This window comes from Oncorhynchus clarkii, chromosome 11 (genome assembly GCF_045791955.1).
Source record: "Oncorhynchus clarkii lewisi isolate Uvic-CL-2024 chromosome 11, UVic_Ocla_1.0, whole genome shotgun sequence".
Classification (NCBI taxonomy): Eukaryota; Metazoa; Chordata; class Actinopteri; order Salmoniformes; family Salmonidae; genus Oncorhynchus; species Oncorhynchus clarkii.
The window spans coordinates 25,416,818-25,444,129 of NC_092157.1; the positions used below are offsets into that span (position 1 = coordinate 25,416,818).

General features: G+C 43.9%; 1 protein-coding gene across 4 annotated transcripts in view; it reads right to left on the reverse strand.

Annotated features, from left to right (window-relative positions):
• Window positions 1-27,312, reverse strand: part of LOC139420407 (cyclin Y) — a 61,516-nt gene that overhangs the window by 15,236 nt on the left and 18,968 nt on the right. Inside the window, exons 2-7 of one of the 4 annotated variants that reach the window (XM_071170469.1) lie at window positions 5,831-5,905; window positions 5,011-5,031; window positions 3,606-3,640; window positions 3,310-3,333; window positions 726-826; window positions 541-576 (exon numbers count right to left, since the gene is read on the reverse strand). In XM_071170469.1, coding sequence (XP_071026570.1) covers window positions 541-576; window positions 726-826; window positions 3,310-3,333; window positions 3,606-3,640; window positions 5,011-5,031; window positions 5,831-5,905 — 292 coding nt within the window. The remainder of the gene's footprint in view (window positions 1-540; window positions 577-725; window positions 827-3,309; window positions 3,334-3,605; window positions 3,641-5,010; window positions 5,032-5,830; window positions 5,906-27,312) is intronic. The other 3 variants (XM_071170470.1, XM_071170471.1, XM_071170472.1) reach the window with 3 other exon arrangements.

A 27,312-nucleotide genomic window follows, 5' to 3' on the forward strand; every position in this document is an offset into this window, starting at 1 on the left:
CATTATTGATGCTGGATGTCCAAATAGAATGTAATAACCTTCAGTGACGGGGGGGGGGGGGGGGGGGTGTTCTTTCAACATAGGACTACAGTATGACATGGGCTGGCTCTGCAATAGCACTAGGAGAGGCTGATTCTAATGTGACAGATCATTCTTTCTTTTCCTTTTGGGGGGGGGGGAGGATTGTGGCTTCCATCTATGGAATTGTCTGCATCATTTCCAATCCCCCACATATTATTGTACAGTTGAAATCGGAAGTTTACATACACTAGCCACTTTAAACAATGCCACTTAATATAATGTTCACATATCCTACATTACTCATCTCATATGTATATACTGTACTCTATACCATCAACTGCATCTTGCCATCTTTATGTAATACATGTATCACTAGCCACTTTAAACAATGGACAATAACTCTTCGACTTCTACGTTCAGCTTATACATACAATATACAGTACATTTGACAGACATAGTATATTTGACATTAGTCATCTTTTGTTTGTTTTTTGCCCCATCCTAACAGGTCATTCTTACCGGTTCTTTATGTGGTAGTATATCGCCAGGGCTACACTGTAAAGACAAATCATTACAATGAAGTTACAATTTCATTTGCTATTTAGACTTTCACAATGATAACTGCATACAGGATTCTTACAAACACAACAGAAATACATTTTGATGGATTCATTGGTTGACTGACTGATTGGTGATTAACCTACCACTTGATGGTGTATTTGAGGTTAGGCTGACTGACGGTGCTGTCATCTAGGAAAATGGTGGAACAGGAGCTGTACTTCCGTCTGACTGGAGCAGCATGGTGCTGCAACACACACACACATCACACGCTGTTACTGTTATGTCCACAGTCCACATACACACACACACACGCAGGCAGGCTAGAACGCATGCATCCACACACAAAACGTACAGGCATGCGCACACTCACAGCAGGTCCTGTAAAAAGCCTTGAAACAACTGCTGTAGACCAGCTAATACCCCTGCTTTGTGGTTTTATATGAGTGACATACTGTACACATACAGACGGAATGAATGGGTTTCGCTAAAAACAGTAGCTTCTACTTTAATCCATCAGTCTACTGCACATTGAGATGGCTTATATCAGCCAATCACCAACCCTTTCACTCTATTAATCTCATCAACCTAGTACAGCATGTCATGTACAATCAGCATGATTCATATAGACAGACATACAGGTAACTGCCAAAGTAAAGGAAACACTTGAGTAAATGAGGGATACAAAGTATATTCAAAGCAGGTGCTTCCACACAGGTGTGGGCCCTTAGTTAATTAAGCAATTAACATCCCATCATTCTTGTATAAAAATGCTGGGCAGGCTATTAATTTTGGCTACCATGGCTATGCCCCCCATAGGATGACAATTCCCCCATCTACAGGGCGCGAGTGGTCACTGAATGGTTAGGCGAGCATGAAAACGATGAAAGCAAAATGCCAAGGCGGTCTCAGTCACCAGATCTCAACCCAATTTAACACTTATGGGAGATTCTGGAGCGGCGCCCGAGACAGCGTTTTCCACCACCATCAACAAAACACCAAATTATGGAATTTCTCGTGGAGCAATGGTGTCACATCCCTTCAATAGAGTTCCAGACAGTGTAGAATATAAACTCAAAATAAGAAACGTCCGTTTCTCAGGACCGTCTTTCAAAGATATTTGGAGTTTTACGAATTAACTTCACAGCTCTTCATTGTAAAGTGTTTAAACACTGTTTCCCATGCTTATTCAATGAACCGTAAACAATTCATGAACATGCACCTGTGGAACGGTCGTTAATACACTAACACCTTACAGACGATAGGCAATTAAGGTCACAGTTATGAAAACTTAGGACACTAAAGAGGCCTTCCTACTGACTCTGAAAAACAGCAAAAGAAAGATGCCCAGGGTCCCTGCTCATCTGCGTGAACGTACCTTAGGCATGCTGCAAGGAGGCATGAGGACTGCAGATGTGGCCAGGGCAATAAATTGCAATGTCCGTACTGTGAGATGCCTACGACAGCGCTACAGGGAGAGGATAACAGCTGATCGTCCTCGTAGTCGCAGACCACGTGTAAAAACACCTGCACAGGATCGGTACATCCGAACATCACACCTGTGGGACAGGTACAGGGTGGCAACATCAACTGCCTGAGTTACACCAGGAATGCACAATCCCTCCATCAGTGCTCAGACTGTCCGCAATAGGCTGAGAGAGGCTGGACTGAGGGCTTGTAGGCCTGTTGTAAGGCAGGTCCTCACCAGACATCACCGGCAACAACGTCTGAGGCCTGCACTCTGGAGCGAGATCGATTTGGAGGTGGAGGGTCCGTCATGGTCTGGGACGGTATGTCACAGCATCATCGGACTGAGCTTGTTGTCATTGCAGGCAATCTCAATGCTGTGCGTTACAGGGAAGACATGCTCCTCATGTGGTACCCTTCCTGCAGGCTCATCCTGACATGACCCTCCAGCATGACAATGCCACCAGCCATACTGCTCGTTCTGTGCGTGATTTCCAGCAAGACAGGAATGTCAGTGTTCCTCCATGGCCAGCGACGAGCCCGGATGTCTCAGTTGTTGAATCTTATGTTCATACAAATATTTACACATGTTAAGTTTGCTGGAAATAAACACAGTTGACAGTGAGAGGACATTTCTCTTTTTGCTGAGTTTATGTCAAGGTGGGGCGGAAGGTCTCCTAGTGGTTAGAGCGTTGGGCCAGTAACTGAAATGTTGCTGGATTGAATCCCGAGCTGACAAGGTAAAAATCTGTCATTTTACCCCTGTTCCGCGGTAGGCCGTCATTTTTTAAAAAGGCTAATTTTATTTTATTTTTTTCCTTTATTTAACTAGGCAAGTCAGTTAAGAACAAATTCTTATTTTCAATGACGGCCTAGGAACAGTGGGTTAAATGCCTGTTCAGGGGCAGAACGACACATTTGTACCTCGTCAGCTCGGGGGTTTGAACTTGCAACCTTCCGGTTACTAGTCCAACGCTCTAACCACTAGGCTACCCTGCCACCCCAGTAAATATGTACTTGTTCTTAACTGACTTGCCTAGTTTGATAAAGGTTCAATTAAAAAAAGCTGTTCTGGCTCATGGTTAAGACACTTTATGTTGGTGTTTCCTTTATTTTGGCATTTACCTGTACATACATACTGTACATACATACACTTTCCTTCTGTACTCAGATGACAAGAAGAGACAGGAGTGGATATAACAGGCACATCTAGACTAAATCTATATCTAAACACACAAATGCCAGGGATACAAAATACTTTACCTTGTTCTCCGAAATGTGTGTTAACTTGCAAAATAATAAAGTTGATTAAAATCTTCATAAACAAAATCACAGGAACAATCATGTGCTCAAAGAAATAATGCAGTCTGACATATGACAGGGGAACACTGCTAACCAAATACTCTCTATTCAGTAGGGCATACATCAATGACCTGATTAAAATCAATGACAAAGCATAGCATATTACCATGCAAACGCCAACGATTTCATCAGCATCATCCTCTATGCAAATACAGCATTATATTCAATATGGCGTCCAATCTGAGATTGACACTCACATGATTGATGTAGATGCTCTTCCGTTTTTCTCGCACTGCAAATTGAGAGAGAGAGCGAGATGAAATCAGTGACAGCATGGCAACAGTCAATGATTAAGCACACAAGATTGAGCAGAGTTCATCCCCTGGAGTTGAAACACACGCTGATAGGGGTCAAGGCAGGTTGCAGTACACAGCCATTACTGACAGGGGGCAGTCAATCCCAAGGCTGTCCTGCTCTATATGGATTGGCCATTTTTCAATATCAGCTTTGTGGGAACTCGAAAAAAATAAAAAAAATATGTATCGCTCAAAAGTACTGCTCAAGCAAATAATTGCGACAAGTCAACATTTCCTTCAAAATGACACTTATGCTCATTTCTGACATAGATGAACGGCTGTGGGGTAATACAAATGCTTTTCATTCCTCAAAGGCCTTAAATTAACATCACGTTTAGCCCTCTGAACTGTGTGAAAGCAGAAAGCAAAGCAATTGAGTTAATTGCTTAATTAATCCTTTCATGCGTTTGCCCCTAAAAAAATCCTCTGGGGATTACATCAAATCTAAATGGTTCATTCACGCTAATATTGTCATGTCTATAACTATAGCGCCACTTCGCTATCTGGCTTTATTTCAATCATGTCATTGTATTCATGTGGTGAATACAGGGCATTCATACTGTTTATCAGTAGTCTAATGATTCCTCATTGGGCCTTGCTGCGATTGATGGGTTGACTCCAAGTATGGAAGCCGCTCTGATTGGGTGACGGAGATCCAGTGTGTGTGTGTGTGTGTGTGTGTGTGTGTGTGTGAGAGTGACGTAGCGACATAGAAGGAGCGCTGCATGGCCAAGCAGCAGGGCAGGACGAGATACACAACGCTGACATCGTGAAGCTCTGGCACCTTGCTACACAATCAGCTCACACACACACACACACCCAAAACACACACACACACACACACCTAAACCCTGTGAGGAATCATGGCTGTGCACATTCTAAAATAAAGCGTGGAGGCGAGCGTTTGCAACACAAGGCGTCACACATTTTCACATGTTCAAATATTGATCTAGCTGGGAAACTCTGATTGTGCTTCTTAAAAAGGCACAGAGGGGCTGGGTGTGCGAGAATGTCTCATCGGTACATTCCAGTTTTAGCAGAAGTGGCTAGGGTTGTACAGATAACACGCGTCATGCAGGAGGTAAAGCTTACAATAATCCACAAAATATGAACACATATGCTGTATATACACACACACACACACACACACACACACACACACACACACACACAGAAATCTGCTGCAAAAACATATTGCGGTGTTCCCGTCAGAAGCACACAGCTTGAGACGACAGAGCAGGGCTATACCCCAAAACACAAGCCAAACACGCACCCGTCACACCAGCCTACACCAAATCCTACTTACCTTTCTTATTGAGGACAGGAACTGAAAAAGACAAAGTTGAAGCGGTCTCTACATATATCTATTTACCTAGCAACGTAAAAAGGGACAAGTAACAAATGCAGTTGGATTCCTGTCTTTTTATCTTTCTCATATCGCATCAATGAGCCTGCATCCCAAACGGCACCCCATTTCCTACATAGTGTACAGTTAAAGGAATAGGAACCCATTTGGGACACAGCCATCGCTAACTAGGACAGTAGACTGTTACATAACAAAGAAAGCACCTCACAAAACGGTAATTATCTACAACGCTTAAAGCAATACTTTACTACGACATCAACCCGCGGTCGGCTACACATGAGCTGTCTGCCAAATCATCCACGCTGCAAGGCATGAGATGAGAAATGAGAAATTCATTTGATTAAACCGTTATTATAGTTTGAACACGATCGGCATCTGTGACTTCCAATTCATTCCTGCAGACGTCGTCTTCTCACCACTGTAAAAATGGATTCGCTTTGAAAATAAGGGTTTTTACGAAAAGGCTTCATAGTGCCACAGATAATATCCCATGACTCAGCGTAGTGGAGAAGTTAGTGTTCAGAGAGAGAGAGAGAGAGAGGGAGGAAGAGAGTGAGGGAGGAAGAGAGCGATTGGGAAGGGAAAGGAGGGCGAGAGAGAAATGAAAAGAGATTAAAAAGAGAAAGATAGTGAGAAGGAGAGACACAGAGATTCAAAAGGAGAGAGAGAGGTGAGAGAGAGAGAGAGAAAGAGAGAGTGCAACGTACTAGAGAGAGAGGAGAGATTGAAAATGAAAGAGTGAGAGGAGAGGGACACTCACCATCTGTCTGGGATTTGCTGAGGAATATGGTGCTGGCTCTGGGATGGTCTGAAGGGTTGTACTCCATGTTCAGATCTGATGAAGGAGGAAACAAACAGCCATCAGCTCCGGTGCATACTGCTCAATGTACTGTATACTCTGCTGGTTGTATATCGATTCAGAGAGGGCAAACAACGAACCCAGACAGGTATAGACCTGGATCACGGAACAACACACATGCTGATGAGAAAGAGGCGTCGCACACAGCCATTTGTTGAACAGATGAGAAAAAAGGTGATCATGAGTACAGAAAGACTGCCTTGAATACTGACTGTCTGGGGATACCAGTAGTGTAGGATTTGTCCCAAATGGGACCCTATTCCTTATATAATGCACTACTTTTGACCAGAGCCCTATGGACCCAGATGAAAGAATAGGGTGCCAAACGGGATGCAAATACATTCTGACTGAAAGGTCCATTTCAGGGGAGCATGTAGTTAAACATAGCAACCACCAGGTGGCGTAACGCCGAGGAGCAGCGGTTTGGCGGAGATCGAGGCAGACTGGTACGGCAATGAAAAAGTCTTATTTGATCAAATGCCTGTTTTCATGTGATGCTTTTACACACTGGGTGTTAACTTGATAACAGGTCCATCAGCATAAATTACGGAATATTGCGGAAGTTACCATGGCACCAGGCAATAAAAATTAACATATTAGTTACACTGCAAAAAAATGTTGATGCTACCTAGATATCTCTTACCATAAGAATGCATTGATTTGATGTCTTACCAAGACAACCTATCTTAGTGCACTGGCAGATAATTGTATTACTTTAACTGTCTCAGGCTTGACATCCACTACCCAGTCCCCCTGTCTCTGGCTCTGGGCCAGGACCCCCACCCAGGGGACCGCTGTCAGTCCTGACATCCACTACCCAGTCCCCCCTGTCTCTGACTATGGGCCAGGATCCCACCCAGGGGACCGCTGTCAAGCCTGACATCCACTACCCAGTCCCCCTGTCTCTGGCTCTGGGCCAGGACCCCCACCCAGGGGACCGCTGTCAGTCCTGACATCCACTACCCAGCCACCCTGTCTCTGGGCCAGGATCCCACCCAGGGGACCGCTGTCAAGCCTGACCATCCACTACCCAGCCCCCCCGGTCTCTGGCTCTGGGCCAGGATCCCACCCAGGGGACCGCTGTCAGTCCTGACATCCACTACCCAGCCCCCCCTGTCTCTGGCTCTGGGCCAGGACCCCACCCAGGGGACCACTGTCAGTCCTGACATCCACTACCAAGCCCCCCTTGTCTCTGGGCCAGGATCCCACCCAGGGGACCACTGTCAGTCCTGACATCCACTACCCAGCCACCCTGTCTCTGGGCCAGGATCCCACCCAGGGGACCGCTGTCAAGCCTGACATCCACTACCCAGCCCCCCCTGTCTCTGACTATGGGCCAGGATCCCACCCAGGGGACCGCTGTCAGTCCTGACATCCACTACCCAGCCACCCTGTCTCTGGGCCAGGATCCCACCCAGGGGACCGCTGTCAAGCCTGACATCCACTACCCAGTCCCCCTGTCTCTGGCTCTGGGCCAGGATCCCACCCAGGGGACCGCTGTCAGTCCTGACATCCACTACCCAGTCCCCTGTGTCTCTGACTCTGGGCCAGGATCCCACCCAGGGGACCGCTGTCAGGCCTGACATCCACTACCCAGCCCCCCGGTCTCTGGCTCTGGGCCAGGATCCCACCCAGGGGACCGCTGTCAGTCCTGACATCCACTACCCAGCCCCCCTGTCTCTGCCTCTGGGCCAGGCCCTGGGTCCTGACCCTGTCAGCAGCCACGGGGATCCAAGCATAACGTCATCCTGGCAGGAAAGGCCAGATAGGGACTACACCCAGCCATACCACCAGCTGCAGAGAGGAGAGGAGAGGAGAGCCACTGCCCGAAGAACAGCTCCTCAACAGAGGTGATAGATGAGAGGAGAGAGTGAGTGAGTGTGAAAGAGGAGTGGAAGACAGGGTTCAAGCGCCCGCCTACAGACCCAAAGCCTTAGAAATATGAGTCATCGTAGGTTGAGATGCCCTGCTTTCTTTCTTCAGCCCTGGCATAATACTACTGTCTTACCAGAGCACAAATACATCAGATGGCGCTCTACGCCGGTCGTAACAGAGCGGGAGTTGTGACTTGATATGGTTGAGCTATTGCTTTACAAATTAACTGATGGATCACATTATAGTGATATGAGGAGACCTAGTTAAGCTGGGGGAAATAACGACTCCTATAGGAGGTCATCTGAGTGGAGCAGCTACTATTATGCTCAAACTCTTTTGAACTGCAGTTCTTTTGTGTGTAAGAGGCACTTAAAGCTCAAAGGAGATACAGCTAGCTCCCTCCACACACTCCAGTGACCTACGTACGGCGCAGGCAGCACTCCGAGGAGGAGGAGAACTATGTGATGAATAAAAGATGGGGTAGTTTATCAACGGTGTGGGAAGGAGCCAGAAGACGCGAGAGACGAAAACAAGGTTTATTAGTCCAATGTGTACTGTAACAGCCTGATCTGTATTTCAGAAGTCTACTCAATGAAAAGTTAGTGTTAAATACAGGCACGCAAACACAATATGATTGTCTCAGTACCCTTTGATTTAGGGTTTTCTTTGGAGTGGCCCTTCCTCTCAGCCTGTACAGTGGTGCACGTCCACGCGCGCACATTCACACACACTGTCCACCCTTCTAACTTCCTGTGTTTCAGGAAACTGGACAGGAAGTCACATCGGGGTCTGCTACACAAAACTAACCAGCTCTATTGTTTTAGAGTTATGACAAAAGGGGGAGTTGTCTTGCGCTACCGAAATGAGGTAAATCAAAGCGTATGTTTACATGCACACTAATAATTTGATATTAAACCGATTATGGCAGTAGGCCGAGTATAGCATTAGTCATGCAAACACCTTACTCTGCTTATCTTAACATGTGCGTGTACTAACACCAGCCGAGAGCCTCCCTCTTTAGCGCCAGTGAAGTGAGTTCGGAACAACTGAAAGTATCCATCTTTGAAGACATTTTCACATAAAAAGTCTATATACAGTGCATCCGGAAAGCATTCAGACTCCTTAAAGTTTTTCACATTTTGTTACATTACAGCCTTATTCTAAAATGTATTAAATTAACTTTTTTTTAAACATTTCTTTGCAAATTTATATATGTATTTTTTTTAATCACATTTATATATTCAGGCCCTTTACTCGGTACTTGGTTGAAGCACCTTTGGCAGCGATTACAGCCTCGAGTCTTCTTGAGTATGACGCTACAAGCTTGGTGCACCTGTATTTGGGGAGTTTCTCCCATTCTTCTCTGCAGATCCTCTCAAGCTCTGTCAGGTTGGATGGGGAGTGTTACTGCACAGCTACTTTCAGGTCTCTCCAGAGATGTTCCATCTCAAGGTTCAAGTCCGAGCTCTGGCTGGGCTACTCAAGGACACTCAAAGACTTGTCCCGAAGCCACTCCTGTGTTGTCTTGGCTGTGTGCTTAAGATTGTTGTTCTGTAGGAAGGTTAACCTTCGCCCCCGTCTAAGATCCTGAGCACTCTGGAGCAGGTTTTCATCAAAGATCTCTCTGTACATTGCTCCGTTCATCTTTCCCTCAACCCTGACTAGTCTCCCAGTCCCTGCCGCTGAAAAACATTCCCACAGCATGATGCTGCCACCACCATGATTCACCGTAGAGATGATGCCAAATTTCCTCCAGACATGACATTTGGCATTCAGGCCAAAGAGTTCTATCTTGGTTTCATCAGACCAGAGAATATTGTTTCTCATGGTCTGAGAGTCCTTTAGCTGCCTTTTGGCAAACTCCAAACGGGCTGTCATGTGCCTTTTACTGAGGAGTGGCTTCCGTCTGGCCTCTCTACCATAAAGGCCTGATTGGTGGAGTGCTGCAGAGATGGTTGTCCTTCTGGAAGGTTCTCTCATCTCCACAGTGGAACTCTGGAGCTCTGTCAGAGTGACCATCGGGTTCTTGGTCACCTCCCTGACCAAGGCCCTTCTCCCCCGACTGCTCAGTTTGGCCGGGCGGCAAGCTATAGGAAGAGTCTTGGGGGTTCCAAAATTCTTCCATTTAAGAATAATGGAGGCCACTGTGTTCTTGAGGACCTTCAATGCTGCAGAAATGTTTTGCTACCCTTCCCCAGATCTTTGCCTTGACGCAATCCTGTCTACAGACAATTCTTTTGACCTCATGGCTTGGTTTTTGCTCTGACATGCACTGTCAACTGTGGGACCTTTTGCCTTTCCAAATAATGTCCAATCAATTGAATTTACCACAATCAAGTTGTAGAAACATCTCAAGGATGATCAATGGTAACAGGACGCACAGGAGCTCAATTTCGAGTCTCATAGCAAAGGGGTTGAATACTTATGTAAATAAGATATTTCAGTTTTTAATTTATTGTAAATTTGCAAACATTTCTAAAAACGTGTTTTTGCTTCGTCATTATGGGGTATTGTGTGTAGATTGATGAGGATTTTGTTTTATTTAATCCATTTTAGAATAAGGCTATAACGTAACAAAATGTGGAAAAAGTCAAGGGGTCTGAATACTTTCCGAATGCACTGTATGTCTGAACTCGGAATCAAATAGGCTTCCCGAAAATAACATGGTCGCAGTGGTAGAACTCTTATTTTTATTGAGATTTTCTGCATTTATCAAAGTCCCATCAAGTAGCCTGATTTCAGATGTGGCCATGTAAACAGGATTATTAGGGAAATCGTTCTTCTTTCAAAGCATGTGAAGGTCTTAATCAAACTATCATATTAATCTGACTATCCACAATAATTGTATTTTGTTTGCAAATAATCATACTCGGTGAGACTGTATTGTACACGCACACCCCCTGTATTCCCATTATCCTTCCGTCAGTCCTGCTTCTGTGCAGCTCAACTTCCATCCACTTTCGCTGCCAACAAACGTTTGTTCAAATGAATCAAGCATCCAACAAACACATTGGATTTACGGGCCATTTCTCAGTGAGCCAAGGGTCTTATTGGGCACCGGTGTTGACAGAATGGCAACATCAAAACGCCACTTAATACACTCCCACAGCGATCGCAGGGTGCTTGGCCAAGCTGATAAATCAATGAGGTACATCAGTGTCCCCTGCTGCTGCTCCTTGTCTGAGCCCTCATACATTGCGCCCAACAGCTGCAGACTTACATGGACAGTGGCCACAGCTCCTGTTCGCTGTCCCTCCATCCCTTCACCATCACCGAGGGCAGTGTGGGTCGGCAGGCTGCCAGGCAGGCTGGTCCTGTCACTGTAGCACATTGGACCAGCTAGGCCCAGGGCTGGCAGTCCGTCATTACAAGTCACCAGACAGACAGCACAAAGAGCAGAGAACCCAATGATTCACCAAGAACTTACTACCGCGACACCAGCCAGGAGAGACCAGATGGCTGCGCCAACTCCATGGCATCTCTGACTGACTGTGTGTCAGAGATCCTGTTATTCACAAATTATAGGATCTCGGCTGTTATCTTGGTAGAGAGCGTAGTCTTCTTTCATGTAACACTTGGTCCTGAGCTTGACTAACCCTATACTCATGCCTCCTTTCCTTAGTTAGCAAATGAAACTTGTCTTTATAGTCTGCAATCTGGAAGGAAAGGAGACAAGGAGAGGAGACAAGAAGAGCAGTACACACATCTAGATAGATGTAATGTGAGCTTGCTTTTGTATGTATGCTACTGCACATGTAGTATATGCTTCTGTTTATGGCGTGTTACAGAGTAAACCTTGATGTGACGTGTATGTTTTTATTGATTCCATGGAACCCAGGACTCCCTGGAACACAGTGGTAATTGTTACTGAGTGGACTATCCTGGCTAAATAAGGAACATTCAATTACACGAATGTGATCCAGGATTAGCATGACGCCACCTTTCAGTGTGGAGAGACAGGCACAAAGACAAGGACATAGAGTCACAAGGTTGACTCCACTCAACCCGATAATTCGAACCGATCCTTCCAAGCATGTTTTCCTCAGAGCTGCAGGACGTGCCTGACAAGACGTACCAGAGCATTACAGACGACCAGGGTCACAAATGGCACATGTCCTGTTCAAAAGAAGTGCACTTTAAAGGCCCAGCGCAGTCAAAAACTTGATTTCCCTGTATTTTATATATTCGCCATGACCCTCCACTAAAATCTTGTCCGTCTCCTCTCCGAGTTGAAATAGCCACTTTAGAGCAGCTTAGCGCTGTGAACTGATGGAGGCTCTCTCACACTTATCAGGCCCATGGGAGCTTCCTCACTGAACTGAACTGGTTAATAAAAGAAGTTCCATTTCTCCTGACCCTGGTGGTGATAGCAGCATTGGAAAACGAGTAAGGGACTTGTGTGATAGAGTCAGAGAGCCTGGCGATGAACTGGTATTTCTGAAGATAATTCACCCTGAAGCGGTAAAGCATGAGGCTAGAGGCTAGAACCTAATCTGACACAGCTGGCTAAATGGCCTGGGCAAATAGTCAGGACTGTGTTATCCCCACTGGCTTTTCAAACCCAAACGTGATTCCTCACTTATGAATGACCCTACAACTACAGTAACAGGTTTACTGTGAATGTTACACAAGAAGTCTCCTTTACACTGAGCATGACACTAGCAATAACAGTATGTGTGATGGTAGTGTATGACCAGCTCAGTGAGACCCAGTAGCTCAGCAGTCAGGGGTAATCCTGGTCACCCATGACACAAGTCGGTATTCGACGTCCATCTGTGTCCGAGGACGTCGGGAGATGACACGGAAACCGGCCACAAGGGGTTACAGTGAGAGCAGAAAGCATTTGACTCCCAAGGTTGGAAGTTCAAATACAGCAATAGGAAGTTGTTTTTCCATTTTTGTTTTAAGCCTATCCTAAACCTGAACCATTCTGAGTTAATGCCTAAACTTAACCTTAACTTAGACATGTGTACAGTGTGTATCACTGTGCTGAAATGTATCATAAGAAACTGCTGCTGAGTAGAACACACACACACACACACTCACAGTCATCCTTGAAAAGCAAACAAATAAAGGACATTTAGTCAAGTGATTTAGACAAAAGGAGATGCACGTCTCCGGATTCTCTTTTCCATGACTTCAGCAGTCTACTGTGACTGTCTCACATCTCTGATTGCATCTCTTATACTGATGGCTGAGTGTGTGTGGACCCCTGTGATGGTGATTAAATCTCCAGGACCCGACATAAATGCTTGTCCGGGACAAGAAAACAGGCCACCCTGTTCACGAAAATGGATCACACCTACAGACAGTGAGTCACATGGCTTGCTATATAAAGCAGGCAGACAGGCATCGAGGCATTCAGTTACTGTTCGATTCAATTTTAGAATGGGCAAAACAAGTGACCTAAGTGACTTAGAGCGTGGTATGATCGTCAGTGCCAGGCACGCCAGATCTAGTATCTCAGAAACGGCTTCCCTCCGGGGCTTTTATGAACGAAGGTGTCTAGTGTTTCCCCAGAATGACGCGACAAACCAAAATCATCCAATCATTGTTGATGAGCGAGGTCGAAAGAGAACGGCTGGCCACAAACAGACAAATAACAGAGCAGTACAACAGTGGTGTCAGGAACCGCACCTCGGTGAGCACAACTCATTGATCCTTGTCACGGATGGGCTATTGTAGCAGACGACCACACCGGGTTCCACTCCTATCAGATAAAAACAAGAAGGAGCGGCCCCAGTGGAAATGCGACCAACACTGGACAATTGAGGAGTGGAAAAACATTGCGTGGTCTGATGAATCCCAGTTCCCGTTGCGTCATGCTGATGGCAGAGTCAGGATCTGGCGTAAGCGGCATGAGTCCATGGACCCATCCTGCCTGGTGTCAACGGTACAGGCTGGTGGTCTACCGCCATCCAATATGCAGCAACTGCTTGATGCCATTGCATCAGCATGGACCAACATCCATGTGGAACGTTTCCGGCTTAATTCCACAAATTAACTTTTAACAAGGCACACCTGTTAATTGAAATGCATCCCAGGTGACTACCTCATGACGCTGGTTTAAAACACTGAACACAGTGTAACTACACTCATAAACAAACATGACCCTCAGTGTTCTTGGCTAGAGAGACAAAGATAACTATGCTTAGTTTTTTTCATTCATCTGGCTTTATCTTCTCTTTCGTGTGGCTTTAAATGTCAAGAGTGATTAAACTGTGCATTAATGTAGGTTTAAACATTTACTCTGTGATATTTGAACTTAATGAACCCTGAACTTGATGAAAGTCAACACTGACACACTGAGATTCATTAGGTCTCAGTTTCAGAACAATTAACACCCTCAAGAAGAAATTAATATTTCAGTACCAAGATTGCTATCTTTGTCTCTGTGTGTGTGTGTGTGTGTGTGTGTGTGTGTGTGTGTGTGTGAACCAAACCAACAAGGTCATAAGTCAGTGTTAAAACAGAGAGATGCTAAGTGTCCCCTATATGAATGTGCAGTGATGTCAAATAAAGACCTGATAAATGGAGTCAATAAGAGCTTAACAGCCTGGGAGGTGACACGGCTAACTGACCTCACACATGTTCCTTTGCCATCTGCCTCCTGATTCTGGGAGTGTGGGTCACTTCTTTCTCCGGTTATCTCTCTCCGTTCTCCATCATTATCCCAGCATTCACTTCAACCAGGCAATGTTTATGCCTACTTCTCTAGGCAGACTGGGGAGAGATAAATGGGACCTCCCACACGGCGCAGAGCACCCAGAACGGCTAACAATGCCAACAACGCTAAATGATCAGAGTCAGGCTAAAGCAACATCAATATCCCCGCTGCATCGCCACCACGTTCCATCACGGAAACATACTGTAAGACAAATCTGCTCGCCAGACTAATGGAATGTGTGAGTAATGCATACAATACAACTAGAAGTAGGAGAGTAAATAGTAGTATCAGTCGATTCATTTGATATCATTCTGAGAACCTAGCATTGACTGAAAATCAAATAGCATTCACCCTTATCCTGTAGTTAGTCCCGCCAGTGTCACAAAGATGATATGTAACACTTGTTGCTTGTTAATCTAATTCCCCAGTCAGTCACTATCACCATTTAGTGAAAACCAAGCCTAGATAATACAGTACATGACCAGCACAAACTTATGAAAGTGACCGGGCACTTTCTGTAAAAACTATTTATTCCACAAACTTCTATCTGCAGTCACAAAATTCAAATGAATGGGAGTCATTTTTACAAAGTCCCAAATGAGATCCCAGAGGAATATGGGGGAGATATAGAGAATATGATATACAGAATATGAGTTATTTATTTATGTCATTATTTTCAAATTTCTAAATAAAAATACAACGTCTCATTGTGTGTTCAACCAAATAGTCCTTGGTATGGGGACAGAGTATCCCTGGGTGTGTCTACTCTTCTCCAGGGGTGGTTTCTCATTAAGTTGGAGCCAAGTGGATGGAGCCCCAGCAGGGGGGGTCAGGGAGAGGAAGGGAGACTGCTGACCTTCGCTGCAGCACCACACACAAACACAGCCAGACCTGAAGGTCAATACTCAGCGGGTCTCGTCAACAATGGACCACTAAATCCTTATACAGGAAGCCAGCAGCCCACCCGCCAAACCCGGGGCAGTGTTTACACATGCACCCTGGCCTGGACTCTAGCCCTGATAGTGGTTACTATGGCGGGCCGTATTAACAGTGGTCACAGCCAATACAGAGACCAGACACGGGCATTGACTGTAAAGGTTTTCATATTTTAATGGATTAACATACCCATTAAGCCCAGGTACCCATTAAGCCCAGGTACCCATTACGCCCAGGTACCCATTAAGCCCAGGTACCCATTAAGCCCAGGTACCCTTTAAGCCCCAGGTACCCTTTAAGCCCCAGGTACCCATTAAGCCCCAGGTACCCATTAAGCCCAGGTACCCATTAAGCCCAGGTACCCTTTAAGCCCCAGATACCCATTAAGCACAGGTACCCATTAAGCCCTGGTACCCTTTAAGCCCCAGATACCCATTAAGCCCAGGTACCCATTAAGCCCAGGTACCCATTAAGCCCAGGTACCCTTTAAGCCCCAGGTACCCATTAAGCCCAGGTACCCTTTAAGCCCCAGGTACCCATTAAGCCCAGGTACCCTTTAAGCCCCAGGTACCCATTAAGCCCAGGTACCCTTTAAGCCCCAGGTACCCATTAAGCCCAGGTACCCATTAAGCCCAGGTACCCATTAAGCCCAGGTACCCATTAAGCCAACTTCTATCTTGGATTCAAAGATAAAATATATATTCCCCCTGCTGTTTAATGTTTCAACCAATTAATCTGAGTGTGATATCAGTTTTTATTCTAAGCCAATGAGATGTTTTACAATGAAGTTACTGACAGTTGTGTAACTTTCCACTAGTGGACAATTTCAAAGCTGCAAAAACAACTTGTGTTATACACATTTTCCAGATATTTTTAGTACCTTCTCAGATAAGTGATCATACTTTATGTACATTTAAGAGATTAACGTGCTGATAAATGCACATAATAACATATTTCATGGGTATTAATCACCATTTCTTACCAATTGAAAATATGGGTTTTTTATGCTAGCATGTCAGTCACACAGCAGCATCATAACTTGGTGAAATACAACAAGATAATAGATTTCAGGTATTCACAGCTTACATTTTTTAAATATAATTTTGTCTTATTTCACTATTAAATTAACCTTGCATTATTATACATACGGTGCCATCCGAAAGTGCACACCAGTATCTCTACTTGCACATCATCATCTGCTCATTTATCACTCCAGTGTTCATCTGCTAAATTGTAATTCTTCGCTACTATGGCCTATTTATTGCCCTCCTCCTCATGCCTTTTGCCCACACTGTATATATACTTTATTTTCTTTCTACTGTCATTGACTTTATTGTGTTATTGGCTTGTTTATTGTTTATTCCATGTTACTCCATGTGTAACTCTGTGTTTGTGTCGAACTGCTTTGCTTTATCTTGGCCAGGTCGCAGTTGTAAATTAGAACTTGTTCTCAACTAGCCTACCTGGTTAAATAAAGGTGAAATATATATATATATATATATATATTTTTTTTTTTAAGTATTCACACCCCTCGACTTTTTCCACATTTTGTTGTGTTAAACCTGAATAAAAAGTTGATTAAAGTTAGATTTTTTGTCACTGGCTTACACACAATACCCCATAATGTCAAAGTGGATTATGTTTTTCATTTTTTTCATTCAACAATGAAAAGCTGAAACGTCTTGAGTCAATAAGAGTGAAATGAAATTAGCCTGTACAGAATAAAAATATTGCAAAACATTCTGTTTGCAACAAGGCGCTAAAATAATACTGCAAAGAAATGTAGAATAGCAATGAACTTTTTGTCCTGAATGCAGTGTCATGTCTGAGTAGCACTCTCCATATTTTCTTAGCATGGTGGTGGTTGCATCATGTTATGGGTATGTTTGTAATGGTTATGAACTGGGGAGTTTTTCAGAATGCAAAATAGATGGAATGGAGAAGAGGAAAAATCCTAAAGGAAAACCTGGTTCAGTCTGCTTTCTACCAGACACTGGGAAATGAAATCACCTTTCAGCAGGACAATAAACTAAAAGGCCAAATCTACACTTGAGTTGCTTCCCAAGAAGACCGTAAATGTTCCTGATTGGCCGAGTTACAGTTTTGACTTAAATCTGTTTGAAAATCTATGGCAAGACCTGAAAATGGTTGTCTAGCAATGCTCAATAATCAATTTGACAGAGCATGAAGAATTTTTAAAAGAACAAATGCACCAATGTTGCACAATCCAGGTGTGGAAAGCTCTTAAGAGACTTAACCAGAAATACTCACAGCTGTAATCGCTGCCAAAGGTGATTCTAACATGTATTGCCTCCATTGGAGGCTGCTTGAGGAAGAACGGGTCATAATAATGTCTGGAACGAGCCCGTCCTCCACAATTAAGGTGAGACCAACTTCCTGTGACTGACTCAGGGGATTGAATACTACTCTAATCAAGATATATTAGTGTTATAATTTTCAGAAATTTTCTTCCACTTTGACATTAGTATTTTCTGTAGATCGTTGACAAAAACTACAATTAAATACAAAGTGGGATCAAAATGTAACACAACAAAATGTGGAAAAGGTCAAGGGGTTTAAATTCTTTCTGAAGGCACTGTTTTTATTTGATTTATTTAGCCTTATTTAACTAGGCATTTAACTAGGCAAGTCAGTTAAGAACAAATTCTTATCTACAATGACGGACTACTCCGGCCAAATCCGGACGACGCTGGGCCAATTGTGCGCCGCCCTATGGCACTCCCAATCACGGCCTGGATACAGCCTGGATTCGAACCAGGTACTATAGTTACGCCTTAAGCACTGAGATGCAGTGCCTTAGAACGCCGCGCCACTCGGGAGCCCACTGCGCCACTCGGGAGCCCACTGCGCCACTCGGGAGCCCACTGCGCCACTCGGGAGCCCACTGCGCCACTCGGGAGCCCACTGCGCCACTCGGGAGCCCACTGCGCCACTGTAGATGCCATTAATGTACATTTGACATTAATCTCAGGTGAGCTGAAAGGGTACAGTAGCACAAAAAGAACTCTAGACAGAATGGAAATGGAAAAAATCAAAAATAATTGTTCAACATGATCAATACTAACTCTGCATAATATTATAGTATATATATGTATCATGTACAACCTCACGAGAGATACATTTGTCATTTTATCTCCCCTTTTCTTACAAAAATTAGGGTAGTATGTGTTAGAAATGTCTAAACTTAGATTTTGCTGCTTAATAGGTATACTTACCCAACATGCAATATGAATGACCGACTGCCTTTGGTGATGTTTTCACTCTAAATGAATGATAGAGGTTAGTGTCATCCTAGTATGAGGAAAAAGTGCTATTCATTTATTACTTTAGCCACAAAAAATTGTAAAGTTGCGAGTCAGAGCTGATGAGCAGTTCTTGCCATTTAATGACATCATTAGAGCCAACGTCCTTAGCCTATTGAAGGGACGCTTCCAATGGTCTGTTCTAAAAGCCATCTGTGAGCCGACACATTGTGCCACACTCACTTGTCCCGCACTTCCTGTGAGCGTGGACAGATGGGAAGGCATTTCCTGTCTAGAGGACGGGCCATATCCTCTCCTCGCCCTGGGAAGACGCTACAGTAGTAGAGGCAACTGATAAGATAATGTCACCTTACAATGCTTAATAAGGCATTCAAAAACATTCATAAGGGAAACTAGTAACTAAGATACTTTATATAACCACAACCTGCATAATACTAGAAGACACCTTGCCATTTATCTATCAAAACCACATCTTTAACAAAATAAACAGATTTATCTTGGAGGTAAAGAGCCTGGTATGTTTTTACCCAGCTTTCCAGCTCTACAGTCACCAACTTAAAAAAATAAAAAAAATGTATCAATGAGTTTCCTCGGTGTGTGGTTCTGACATGAATCACTGGTATCCCATTGTGCTACAAATACCAGGCAGTCTGGTAGAGCAACAGAAAGACGAGGGAGAGAGAGGCCGGTGAAGATAAATGAACCCAACAGATAGAGGTCAGTGGGTATACAGCAGGGGATAGGATACAACAGATTATCATCCAGTGAGACAGAACAAGTAGAGAAGTTACCAAGTCACATAAAAACACACAAGACCAAACCCCATTATCGAAAAATCGGAATTACTCAATGAACGCGCATTCAAAACCCGGGCCTAAGTTTCCCTGGATTCTTCCCCCTTGTGGCATATATCTTGTCATACATACCAATGTGGTTAGTTAGCGTTGTAGAGCCTGGTATTTTAGTGCTGAGGACGGATCGTTTAGAGGAGATGGATGGCTGCAATTAGCCGGGAGTTGAAGCAGTGCAGCCAGTGGAGACAGTGAGGTATCATGCTCCGCCAGGTTCCAGCCAACCCCAGCTCCAATGGACGATGAGTAGCTAGGGCCCCACTAGGTACCGCTCATATAGAGCTTAGTCCCGGGAAACCATGAGCAGGAAATCTGGTTAACAGTATTGGAACAGGGACAATGAGAAGACCAGCTAACACAGGCATGCACACACACACACACAAAATGAGTGGAACATGTCGAACTAAATGCATGCGAGACAAATCACTTCTACATTTCGAATAATGTTTGAACCATTGTTTCCACAGCTCTTGAGTCGAGTCGTTTCCTCTAACAGATTTAAATTCCTTGTGGGCCAAGGTTCAAGTCAACATATTTCCACCGTTAATAATAAGTCATCGTCAAGGCAACGGTAGATCTGCTGAGACGAGCAGATCATAGGACAGGTGGGGATGTGAGTGGGTGAGAGGATGAAGGGGGTCATAAAGATCTGGCACCCTGCCTGCCTTTGAAGCTCAGGGGACTGGGATTCAAGGACGGGGAGCAGGGGAGAGGGGGTGGTTGGTTCGCCCCCAAGCTCCACAACAAGCCCAGCTGAGACCCACAGGCACTCCGCTCCCTGTAACTAAGCAACGGAGGCTTGAAAAGACTGGGTCTGCAGAGGATGTCCTCATCAAAGAGAGAGGCCGAGAGACAAGCAGGCAGACAGAAACAGAGAGACAGACAGACACAGACTCTCCCAAAGCTCAGCCATTTAACAAGACCTCTCTGGGTAGCCTAACCACTCTACATCTCACCATTATGCTGCCACAGGATTAACGGCTCTGAACAATGAACAGACAATGTTGACTATCACGGGAGCCCCATTCACATACACCATATTCAATTTGCAGCAGAATTGACACAATTGGAAGCGCCACTGGTTGGAGTACATTACATATCTTATTAGACAGACAGGTCTAATCTGTCAAAGCTCACAGTGGAGGAGAGAAAACCTATCCTACCCGTGACACGGTATCATCTTGGGGTAGAGCTTGCATCACAGAGCCCCCAAAGGGCATGTTTTGCCACAGCTGCACAGGCAGGGGACGCGGAAGCCTCTGTTTGAGGTCCCGGTGCACGCAACCACATACACAAACACAGGCAGGTAGGGCACTAGGATGCATCTGTGCTGTGTGAAGTCAACAAGGGTCTTGCAAGCGCTGACACATGTACGAGAGCTGGCCATTTATCTGCCTGACTCCAGCCTGGGAGGAATGTGTGGGTTGGACCACAGAGCCAGCTAGCAGTGTTGAAATGAACGCTGAAAAAAGGTCAACACAGGCTGGAGCTTAGACAAAATTAAGGGAGGGATAAGTTATATTGTTTGGCATGGTAACCGATGGTAACATCACAACAAACTATTCACTGATTGATTTTTATCTCTCTCAAAAACCATGACAAACATTGGGCAGCAGCAGCATTGTTGGCCCTGGCTTTCCCCATCTGCAGTGTGGACTGTGCTACTGCCTGTCAGTGAGGGTTGGTTGGTTGCTCTGGCCAATCTACTGCAGCCTTGGTGCCGGGAGGCAATCCCCACTGCGAGTAATTATTTACACACCTGCTCTGATAGCTCCAGCTCATATATACGACTGATTTACTGCATGGTCAATTTGCTCTCTAGATTAGCCTAGCTAAGCCCTACTTCACCACAAGGTGCCAGTGTCTTAGAAGTGACTGCGGATGCACTCCTCTTTCAATGCTCCTCTTTCAATGCCGCCAGTCCACTCAGCCATCCAGAAATCAGAAACAGAAGAAGTAGCCTTGCCTAGCGCCATTTTCTTTTCTTGACATATCTTTTCTTTCCCATATGGAAAACTATGACATCTACGTAAAACTTGTCATCCTATATGGTATTATATCTTAGCCTGGTCTCTTTAGACGGCATAGGAAGCATGTGGACATATGCACTAGGCTATCTATGTCTGCTTTAACCAAAACATTTTATTTGTCACATGAGCTGAATACAACAGGTGTATTTTTTTTTATATAACATTTATTTAACTAGGCAAGTCAGTTAAGAACAAATTAATACTTACAGTAGGTAGGTAGGGGTAAAGTCATTGGGTAAAGTCATTGAAACTAAACAAACTAAACTTATTTTTTTAACAATAAGAAATTCCCATTGTTCACCCTCTCCTCGTTTAGTTTCAATGACTTTACCCCTACCTACAGTGCCTTGCGAAAGTATTCGGCCCCCTTGAACTTTGTGACCTTTTGCCACATTTCAGGCTTCAAACAAAGATATAAAACTGTATTTTTTTGTGAAGAATCAACAACAAGTGGGACACAATCATGAAGTGGAACGACATTTATTGGATATTTCAAACTTTTTTAACAAATCAAAAACTGAAAAATTGGGCAAAATTATTCAGCCCCTTTACTTTCAGTGCAGCAAACTCTCTCCAGAAGTTCAGTGAGGATCACTGAATGATCCAATGTTGACCTAAATGACTAATGATGATAAATACAATCCACCTGTGTGTAATCAAGTCTCCGTATAAATGCACCTGCACTGTGATAGTCTCAGAGGTCTGTTAAAACCTCAGAGAGCATCATGAAGAACAAGAAACACACCAGGCAGGTCCGAGATACTGTTGTGAAGAAGTTTAAAGCCGGATTTGGATACAAAAAGATTTCCCAAGCTTTAAACATCCCAAGGAGCACTGTGCAAGCGATAATATTGAAATGGAAGGAGTATCAGACCACTGCAAATCTACCAAGACCTGGCCGTCCCTCTAAACTTTCAGCTCATACAAGGAGAAGACTGATCAGAGATGCAGCCAAGAGGCCCATGATCACTCTGGATGAACTGCAGAGATCTACAGCTGAGGTGGGAGACTCTGTCCATAGGGCAACAATCAGTCGTATATTGCACAAATCTGGCCTTTATGGAAGAGTGGCAAGAAGAAAGCCATTTCTTAAAGATATCCATAAAAAGTGTTGTTTAAAGTTTGCCACAAGCCACCTGGGAGACACACCAAACATGTGGAAGAAGGTGCTCTGGTCAGATGAAACGAAAATTGAACTTTTTGGCAACAATGCAAAACGTTATGTTTGGCGTAAAAGCAACACAGCTGAACACACCATCCCCACTGTCGAACATGGTGGTGGCAGCATCATGGTTTGGGCCTGCTTTTCTTCAGCAGGGACAGGGAAGATGGTTAAAATTGATGGGAAGATGGATGGAGCCAAATACAGGACCATTCTGGAAGAAAACCTGATGGAGTCTGCAAAAGACCTGAGACTGGGACGGAGATTTGTCTTCCAACAAGACAATGATCCAAAACATAAAGCAAAATCTACAATGGAATGGTTCAAAAATAAACATATCCAGGTGTTAGAATGGCCAAGTCAAAGTCCAGACCTGAATCCAATCGAGAATCTGTGGAAAGAACTGAAAACTGCTGTTCACAAATGCTCTCCATCCAACCTCACTGAGCTCGAGCTGTTTTGCAAGGAGTTGTAAGAGGAACAAAAAAAACTGGTCGCGTCTCTGGCAACCGAACCGATAGAACGAACGACCAGCCGGCTTGGGTAGCAACCCTAGATTTGTGTCGGGCTATATTTTGAAGACAGATGAAATAGTATGAATAAATTAATAAAAATAACGTTTTTATGGAAATATGTCAATCATTATTTGAATATGTTGGTAACCTGTTGTATAAAAGTGATAATGCCCTCGAAGCCGGCTTTTGGAGGATATAACGGCACGGTTTGCCGGACCTCGACTTCAACTTCGTGCCAATATATCCTCCAAATACCAGCTTCTAGGGTATTATCACTTAAATTGTATTAGTCCAGTTTCAAAATAATTGTAATAAAAATTGTAAAGCAACAAAATAAATATATACAAAACAAGAAATGATGCAAACAACTATTTGTATCTCATGGAAGAAAAGAAAGAAAAATATGGTTTTAAAGCTGATCTTGTTTAAAAATAAAAAAGTGACTATGGATTGATTTAAAAAAACTACAGATATTCATTGAGGAAGACATTTTTCCTCCACATTTCCCTATGAGGAATACAGCATTCAGACTAATGTAATTTCGTTAAAATCTTCAAACCGGCAGTGTGTAGGGTTAATCGGTGTAATAACTCATTAAAATTACTGTCTGGTTCTCATTAGGCATAATAAAGACGACTTTTTACAACCTGCACTTCAGAGATAATGGATACTATTCGGTAAATAAAATGGGAGAATTATAATATTTTCAACCAGGAGTGGATTAATTGGGGCTAGAAAGAGAAAACAAAGCCGAATGTCTGTGGGAAATAACATAGTTAAGACAAAGGAAGATAGAGAGAGCGAGAGACGGCTGGATGGAGACCTGGCCAGAAGCTTTTTCATGTGGCCCCCTTCTAGTCGTGGCCACATGAAAAGGCTGCTGGGAGATATTTATGCACAGCTCCAGAACACCACTGCTCCGACTCCTACACCCCCAAACAATGGCTGCCGAGACGCACTGACAAAGCGTTTGATGCTGCTGACGGCAATTCATCCAATACTGCATTACGGCAGCTCACTTGAGTAAACAGTAACACCATAGAAGAAGAGTGGAGGACTTTACATGTGCCATCAGGGGTGGAATGCAGAGACAGTAACTGGATAAAAAAATGCAGAGTATTCAGTTTGTTTAGTCTAGCCCTAAGCACTCACTATCTCGACCAAAAAGAGACTAGACATATCATCCATTACATTTCACACTGAAGAGTAGAAAAAGCACTTATCTGAGCGTACAGCTTTACCACATGAAAATGTACTTACTTTCATACACAAGTACTACATCTAATTGCTGTTGAGCCAAATATCCAAACACTCACATATGGATGTTATATGCATTACAATTAGTGACGTACAGATATGCCATTTTTGGCCGATACCGATATTTTACTTGCCAAAAAAGAAACTATACCCGATATTTAACATTTTTGCGGCCTTTTAAGCATTCTGGTACAGTTAAATAGTTAAAACATACACGGACGCAGCGGTCTAAGGCACTGCATCTCAGTGCAAGAGGTGTCACTACGGTCCCTGGTTCGAATCCAGGCTGTATCACATCCGTCCGTGATTGGGTGTCCCATAGGGCGGCACATAAATTGATGGGGTAGGCCGTCATTGTATATAAGAATGTGTTCTTAACTGACTTGCCTAGTTAAATAAAGGTTACACACACACAAGTGATGGCTTTTACGTATGTCCCCATTACCAGTAAACATAATCAAAACCTATTTGTTTAACTTACTTGCTGTGCTGGTTTGTTGTTCAGTCATTTCATTCTCAACCAGGATTTCTATGGAACGCCATTTGGGTCTTTGCGTGTCAAAAAAACATACTATTTAAAACTATTTGACGTGTCAAATAAACTTGTTGACCAATCAGGACCTGGATATGACTGCACATCACATAATGTTACGTGTTCATACATTTTTTATGTAGTTATTACTCATTGATTACACTATCACTTGTATTTCATATGTCACAATGATTCATCGATATGTATGCTATGACGCTGGTAAAGTTGTCTCGCGCACCTACAGTGCTGGTCATAAAAAAAAGCTAGCTAGCTAAGTACATTGTTTGCATCCATGAGCTAGCTAGCTTTTTTTTATGACCAGCACTGTAGGTGCGCGAGACAACTTTACCAGCGTCATAGCTAACTATATAGCTAGATGTCATCTACAATTACCCTAATTTATAAGACAGTTCTTATTTGATTAATGGTCGAGGCCCATCTATGTGAAGCTAGCCACAATAAGGATTATCCACCACAGTGGACTTTGCGGTTAGCCTTCAAAATAAAAATATGGCATAATTCTACTATTTGTATTCATTTGCATCACTGTCAATGACACTTTTATTTTGAAGACAAACCGCAAATTCCATTGTTGTGCCTAAACCTTAGTGTCTAGCGTCACAACACATAACCCTGTCCGGTCGAGCCTCACTAGCCAGATGAAGCTAGCTGGCTGCTTATAGCTTTAGCTTTGGGAAACAGGGTTAAGTAGCTTGCTAGCAATTTATTTTCATGAACTGAAGTTCAATTTCAATAGGTTAACAACAAGTGGCAATCTAGCTAATACTTACTTACAAGGATTCCTAAGTCATTGCTAAGAATAATGAAAATGACTGCAGTTTCTACTGATCATTGTTTTCAGGCTGGTTGTATTGGTGCTAGCTAGGTACCAAGCTAAAGCTAGCTACCCCAGAAGTTGCGGTCGAACAAATTATGCTTTATTACCAACGCGGTATTGTAAACACATCGTTCGTGGCCGGTGTTTGCAGACTTTTTGTACAGCTTTGACAGTGCTACTGTATCTTTTGTGACACGCAAAGACCCAAACGGTGTTCCATAGTATGTATGTCGTGAAGCTAATAGCAGTGACGCTATTACTGTGTAACTCTGGTAGAGCAACATCTGAAAAATAGTGCACTTGGTAGTGTGTACCGGTGCTCAACCAGTAAGTGAAAGCCAACATCACCCACTACAGAGAAAGGTTGATTGTCACGGTGCTATGAATCCCATTATCTTGACTTTAATGGATTTCGTCTTTGAGTTGTCTCGCTGAAATTTTGTTACTCTTTCAAATGACTGCTCGACTTGTTGACTGCTCGACTTGTTGACTGCTTGATTCAGACAGCAGACATTGTGGGCTAGTTTAGGAATGCTGTGTTGCACGCATAGCTCTACATTTTACATGGCGTCATTATGTCATGTACCTACGTTATATAGGGATGCACGTCAGCTTTGACATCGTTTTTGCACATCGGCTTTAAACTTGACATCGGCCGATACCGATGTTGGCATTTTTACCTAATATCGTCCGATTCCGATATGTTCACCGATATATATCGTGCATCCCAAATTACAATGTCTAGTGAATACCAGACAACCTCTGCTTAATAATACACTAAACGTGGAAATGCCTAACAGCTCTCTTGAATGAAAAGTTTGGATGTTTTTTTTTTTTAAATCACCATATGGACCACAGAAAGAGCATCATGGGCCAAGTTATGGTGCCTGTTCCTGCCTTAGCCGAGGAGCAGCATCAACTACCGTCTACCTCGGGGGGGGGGGGGGGGGGACCAAAGCATTTACAGGGGAAACAAGGGGGACCCTCTAACGTGGGATACGTTGAGGGCAGACTTCAAACAGGTCTGTAAATGCCTGAGAGTGGTCGGGGTCGGACTTCCGCTGTTTAAAGGCTCCTTACCCTTTTACAGAATCCTTTGCCCTCTTTGAAAACTTAGACACATCCTGTGTAAAGCTTTCTAATTTGACCCTGCACCTTCATTTTCTGTTCACATTTCAGAGGTCATTTATTTACGACTGGGGTGGATGGACATTTTCAGATGATCCAGATGTTTTTCATTGGTAGATTCATTACAGCACGGTTGAAGTGTTTCTGTACTTGTGCTGAACAGTCAGCAGCAGCGATCATAAAATGCACTTGCCAGGTTGAATTTACAGCATTAATATAGCAGACAAACAAATAATCTGGGCCATAGGGACTCATGAATCTGCCATAGCATCAGGTACTAGGAATTGAGACCCCAAAGTGCACCCAGG